Source organism: Monodon monoceros, unplaced genomic scaffold (genome assembly GCF_005190385.1).
Source record: "Monodon monoceros isolate NGI ecotype Baffin Bay Population unplaced genomic scaffold, NGI_Narwhal_1 Super_Scaffold_8, whole genome shotgun sequence".
Lineage (NCBI taxonomy): Eukaryota > Metazoa > Chordata > Mammalia > Artiodactyla > Monodontidae > Monodon > Monodon monoceros.
Window position 1 is genome coordinate 11,120,838 of NW_021703785.1, and position 6,442 is coordinate 11,127,279.

The 6,442-nt window shown below is 52.0% G+C and overlaps 1 protein-coding gene across 1 annotated transcript; it reads left to right on the top strand.

Moving 5' to 3' along the window:
* The first annotated feature begins 738 nt into the window (after positions 1-738).
* On the top strand, positions 739-1,964 carry LOC114888242 (G-protein coupled receptor 183-like). The gene is given in 2 exon segments (XM_029210291.1): positions 739-790; positions 793-1,964. Coding segments are annotated over 2 exon segments (1,182 nt in total). The 3' UTR covers positions 1,923-1,964.
* Positions 1,965-6,442: the final 4,478 nt, after the last annotated feature.

Sequence of the window (6,442 nt, forward strand, 5' to 3'; positions counted from 1 at the left end):
TTTCTTTTGGAGCCTCAACCTACTGTGTAAGAAACTGAGGTACTTGCAGGCCACCATGTTGCGAGGAAGCCCCCGCCTCACGAGGAACCCTCGTGCAGGTGCTGTAGCTGACAGTCCAGTTGAGGCTTCGGCCAAAAGTCAGCGTCATTTGAGTAAAATCACCTCCGGATGGTCCCAGCCCCTGCCACTGAGTAACCCTCAGCTGTCGATTCTTCCCAGCTGAGGCTCCCATCAGTGGGGAGCAGAGAAAAGCCAATCCCACTGTGTCCTGTTCAAAACCTGACCGTGAAAATAATAAAGTGTTTTAAGTTGCTAAATTCTGGGGGTAATTTGTTACATAGCAACAGTGAGTGGAACGGTATGTCACACTTCCACATAAATTTACTTAAAAAGAGGTAGGCTTGTATGTACCACATCTTCTTTATCCATTTACAAAACAGAAACAGACTTACAGATATTGAAAACAAACTGATGGTTACCAAAGGGGAAACACTGGGGGAAGGGATAAATCAGGAGCCTGGGATGAACATACACACACTACTATATATAAGACATAACCAACAGGGCCTACTGTAAAGCACAGGGAACTCAATCTGTGATAACCTATATGAGAAAAGAATCTAAAAAAGAATGAATATATGTATATGTATATGTAACTGAATCACTTTGCTGCACACCTGAAACTAACACAACATTGTAAATCAACTATAATCCAATAAAATTAAAAAATAAAGATATATGCTTTTCATGGGCATGTGGCTTCAGCAAATTATTAAGTATTACTCGATAGAGGTGTAACCCCACAGATACAATATTACATTTTAATTTTTTGTCTCCCCAAGGACCTCTATGACGTGGCTTCCTGCACGGCTGACCCAGACAGCCTCGTCCACCACGCCGACTCCTGCCTTCCTCACCACCCACCCCGGGTGGCCAGCGTGATGCTCTCTTTGTTCTACACAGCCCTCTTGGTCTTCGGCACCCTGGGAAACATCCTTGCCCTTCGCCTTGCTTATCAAAAGGGCAAGAAGATCAACTCAACAAATGTCTACCTGGTCCACCTGGCAGTGTCCGACCTCCTGTTCACCCTGGCCCTGCCCGGAAAGATCGCCTACTACGTGCTGGACTTCAGCTGGCCTTTCGGTGAAGGGCTCTGCAGGCTGACGGCCTTCATATTCTACGTGAACGCTTATTCAGGGATCTACCTGATGGCATGTGTGAGCGTGGACCGTTACGTGGCTGTGGTCCACACCCACCAGTGTCTCCGGCTCCGTGGACCCCGGCCGGCCAGGCTCATCTGTGTGGCTGTGTGGGTCCTGGCGTCTCTGCAGACGGCGCCCCTGCTCCTGCTCTCCATGACCAAGCTCGTGGCCAGCAGGCTGACCTGCATGGAGTATGACAGCGTCCAGCCGGTGCTCACGCTGCCCGTCGTGGTCCTAGTGATCTCCGCTCTGAGTTTCTGCGGGCCGGTGGGCATCATTCTCTTCCGCTATGTGAGGATCACCATGAAGCTGTGCAGGACGGCCCGAGACAACCCTCTGACAAGCAGGAAGGGGCACCACCGCAGGGCCTGCCTTCTCACCCTGGTGGTGCTGGTGGCCGTGCTTGTGTGCTTCATCCCCTACCACTTCAATGTCATCCAGTTCATGGTGAGAAAGGTGCTCCACCAGCCAACCTGCCCCGAGCAGAGGGCTTTCAAACTGTGCCTTCAGCTCACGGTGTGCCTCATGAACTTGAACTGCAGCATCGACCCCGTCATTTACTTCTTCGCATCTACGCGTTACAGGAAATGGCTCCTCAGCATTTGGAAGCTCAAAGCGTCAGCATCCTCCACCTCCCCCGCTCCGGGAAAAAGTTCCTCAGAAGCACAAAATATCAACCAGACTGGGGGCTCCTTGCCCTTAGAGGAGAATGAGGTCTAATAGGTCATGGGCTTTAAGACTGCACCTGGGGCTAGGGTTCCAGCGTTGGGGCCCCAAAGCTTATACAATTTGGGCGGGTGTGGGTTCTTTAAGAAAAAGAATACAAAACAATAGATGCAAAATTAGGTACAAGGTCTTGGATGGTAAGTGGGGAGCCCTGAAGCTTGCGCTCATTAGCTTTACGGTGAACCTACCTCTGATGTATCCTAATAAACGCCACTGCGTCCTTGGCCTCTGAAGGGTGTGCGGTTTCTTCCAGGAAAAGAGTATTTTCACAGCAAATGCAGTCATGACCAAAAGAATCATTGGCTGAGTACTAGATCCACAATTTAGACAAGGTTTCCGAATTGGGGTGGCAAGTTGTTGTAAAGAGTAAAAATACTCCCCCGCCCAAAAAAAACCACACAAAATTTCTAAAAGCTTGGCGCTAACGTTTACAAAAACGCCAAGGTTCTCCTGAGAAAGTCAGAAAACATGGGGAGGACGCACTTGACTCCAAGTTATTGGCCCAGCCGCCTCTGGCGTTGGGGGAGTGGGGTGAGGGACTGGGCGTTGTGCACTTTTGTAGGAAGAGTCTGAATCTAGTCCCAAGCCCCTTATGACATGTGTGACTGGGGACATCGCTGGGGGAGAAAGTCAGGAAAGTGGGCACGAGCTTTTCATTTGTTTTGTGTGTGTCAGAAAGTGCTTATCCATGGGAGTGTTGTTTCCATTTGGTCGAAACAAACCTTTCCGGCGCTTTCTTGAGTTTAAAACAAGGCACAGAGCGTTTCCACTTGGGCGATTTTGAGTTCTGTAAAATAAAACACGCGTTTCCCTGCCAATGTGCGGGGAGCACCAGGGCCAGCGTGACGTCTGTCTCTGCGGCACGGGCCCAAAGCAACATGCTCACGGCCTCCGCGGCGCCCCCTTGCCCCCTATCCCAAAGCTCTGGCTCCAGATGGGTCCCCCCTGAGGTCGTCCCTGGTCCCTGACCAACAGTGGCCTCCTTCTGCTCCAGATGATCAGCTGCTTCCACCTCCCAAGTTCCAAGTTTGGGGCACTTGACTCTCGTGCGCAGAGCTTCACGGTGGCTCTCCTGAGAGGGGGCTGTCTCACGGGGCACCAGACTGTCAGCTCCTGAGACGTCCGGGGCACGGCCTCCTCCTCTCAGCCCCCCGCATCACAGTCTATGTTACTCCTGGGGCGGGAGCTGGTGCTCAGTCCGCCCTCGCTGGTTTGAGCTGATGAGCTTGCTGTGTCCCAGGAGAGGCTCTCAGGGGCTCACGTCGAGGCTCTGGGCGCGCTTCTCTTCCATCCTGCCCCCGACTCTGGCTCCGCTGGGCTCGGGGCAGGGAGGACACTCAGCTCCAGAGTGACCCACAGACACGGAGCTGTGGCCCCTGTGGCCAAACAGGTCCCAGCACTGAACATCGATCCTGGGGATGTGGTGCTCGTGGTGGAGGGTGCTTCCTGCCTGCGGCTGGGGCAGGACTGGTGTTTAAAGGCTGGAAGAATTTGCAAGTCTGCTCTTGGGGCCTGTGGATTGAAGGTGCAGAACCTCAGCTGAAAGGACCATCTCTGCACCCTGAGTACCTCTCACAGGAGCCCACAGCTCATGTCCACACCTGGCTGGGGTGAAAAGCTCACACACCCTGTTTGCACTAACCCAGCCCTCATCAAAGGGCATGGAGGTGGCAAGAGAGGGCCTGGCCAGCCTGCAGTTTGCTGCCCTCACAGCCAGGGGCTTCCTCCGTGGAGAGCGGCCAGGCCAGCAGGGCTGCAGACCTGTCTGACTCCGGACATTACAAATCCTTCTTGGCCATCCTCCCAAGCATTTCTCATCACCTGTCCTCGCTGCACGCCAGGCTCCTCACATCCAAAGCTGCTTGGGGCTGGTTTGTGCTGAGCACCTGGAAACAGAAAGGAGGAAGTCACATCCGGAGGGCATTTGGGAACAAAACAGGATCAGGAAAGAGGACGAGATCGTGAGCTCCGGCCGGAAGCAGCAACAATGGGTCGGGGAAAGCCGAGGCCCCGTGCACTGCCGGCTTCCAGCACTGCCGCAGGAGGAGGGTGATGGCTCTGTATTCAGACAAGGCGATGATGGGTGTGACTTACAAAGAGGGAAATCTGAATTCTGAGGACTGAACCAGCCAGGGATGTTCCAGAGCCGGGCTCAGAGCGCAGACGCCCGAGCTCAGGGACTCAGGAGGGAGAAGCGTCCTGCTGAGGATTCACACCCACGCCTGAGCCTCATTTTCCTTGTCTGTAACAATAGGGACTCTAACATCTACCACATGGGGTCAGTGTGTGTGTAGTGGAGGTGCTGTTTCATGAACCAGCACCTGTGTAAACCACTCAAAACTACAGAAAGCATTTAAATGAAAACTGGCTGTGGCTACGGAAGTTTGCCAAGTGGGCTGGCACAACTCATATCAGCAGGGATAGACATCTCATCATTACCGGGACCAGAAGGTCCCAATGCCCAGGCCACACCCAGGCCCCTAGAGCAGGAGTTCTTGAAGTGTGGTCCCTGGAAAAGCAGTGTCACCACCACCTGGAGACTTGTTAGAAATGCACATTCTTGGGCCACGCGGCAGACCTGCTGAACCGGCTGGCCTGGGGGAGGGGCCCAGTGCTCAGTGTCCTAACAAGCCCTCCTGCTGCAGCTCAGGCTTGAGAAACCTGGCCTGAGGGGTCCTTGGAGACGCCAGCATCTCTCTCGCCCACGGTATGAGTTTGATGGGGCTGCTGTAATAAAGTACCATCAACCGGGTGACTTAAAACAACAAAAACCTTCTCTTGCAGTTCTGGAGGCCAGAAGTTCAAAATCAAGGTGTCGGGAGGGCTGGTTCCTCCTGAGGCTGTGAGGGAGGCTGTTCCAGGTCACCACCAGCTTCCGGCAATTTGTTGGCGTTCCTTGTCTTATAAAGCATCGCCCCATCTCCGCCTCCATCTCCACATGGTCCTCTCCCCACGTGCCTCCGTCTTCATGAGGCATTTTCTTCTTTTCCTAAGGACACCAGTCATTTTTTTTTCAACATCTTTATTGAAAGAAAGTATAATTGCTTTACAATGTTGTGTTAGTTTCTGCTGTATAACAAAGTGAATCAGATATATGTATACATATATCCCCATATCCCCTCCCTCTTGAGTCTCCCTCCCACCCTCCTTATCCCACCCCTCTGGGTGGTCACAAAGCACCGACCTGATCTCCCTGTGCTATGCGGCTGCTTCCCACTAGCTATCTGTTTTACATTTCGTAGTGTATATATGTCCATGCCACTCTCTCACTTCATCCCAGCTTACCCTTCCCCCTCCCCGTGTCCTCAAGTCCATTCTCTACGTCTGCGTCTTTATTCCTGTCCTGCCCCTAGGTTCTTCAGAACCATTTTTTGTTTAGCCTCCATATATATGTGTTAGCATACGGTATTTGTTTTTCTCTTTCTGACTTACTTCACTCTGTATGACAGACTCTAGGTCCATCCACCTCACTACAAATAACTCAATTTCGTTTCTTTTTATGGCTAGTCATTTTGGATTAGGCCAACCCTTATGACCTCATCTTAACTTGATTACACCTGCCAAGACTTCACCTTAACTTGATTACACCTATTTCCAATTAAGGTCATATTCACAGGTTCTGGGGGTTAGGACTTAATCTTATTTTGGGGGACAAAATCCTACTTATAACACCCACCCATTTCTGAGCACCCCTGTTTCCAGACACTCTTCTCTGACTCTCATCCCATCCCTGACCCCTCTCCAGCTCTAAGCCCCTATTATACCACATGAGAGCCCCATGTCCAAGATGAGACTTGGAGGAAGGAGTAAAAGGGGTCTGTTTTAAACACTAGTTGGTCCAAAAAAAGTTGAACTGCCATGGTTTGTTTTTCAGGTCCAATCAAGACAACCTCATGTCAAAATGGAAGCATCAGAGTGACCCCCTCGGAGGGTCCCCTCACTCTGCATGTGGGACCTGAGTTCAGAGGAATGTGTAGGGAGGGCCCAGGGCAGCCCTGTAGGTATGGGCTCTGTAATGAGGACCCCCGAGTCCCATTCCGGGGCACAGACAACCACAGGAGGTGTCGGGGAGATTCTCCCCTTGGGTGGAGGGTCTCGTGATGATGTCTAAGCATTTTAATTGCTTGACATTTTAAGGAGGAAGAACGGAGTTTCATAAATTGAGCTGGTAGATATCCAAATGTCTCTACGGGCTCTCGGCATTCTCCAGAAATCTCAATTTCACTGAGAATCCCTGCTCCCCTGGCATCGCCACACACCACAAGTTAACCACGGTCCAGCTGTCACTACAGTTTTCTCTCTTCGCCAAGTGACTGCATACGGGGCAGACACAGAGACAAAGTCCCTCTGGCGTGTGTGTGGGTTGTGGGCCCAGGCTCAGGGATAGGTTGTGCTCCCCCGTGGGGACTCCAACCCTGAAGGTCAGGTCACACCTCAGGCCACATGAATCCCTCATGACAGGGATGCTGTTTCCTCTGTAATTGTTGAAATCTTGAGGTCTACACCACCTTCCA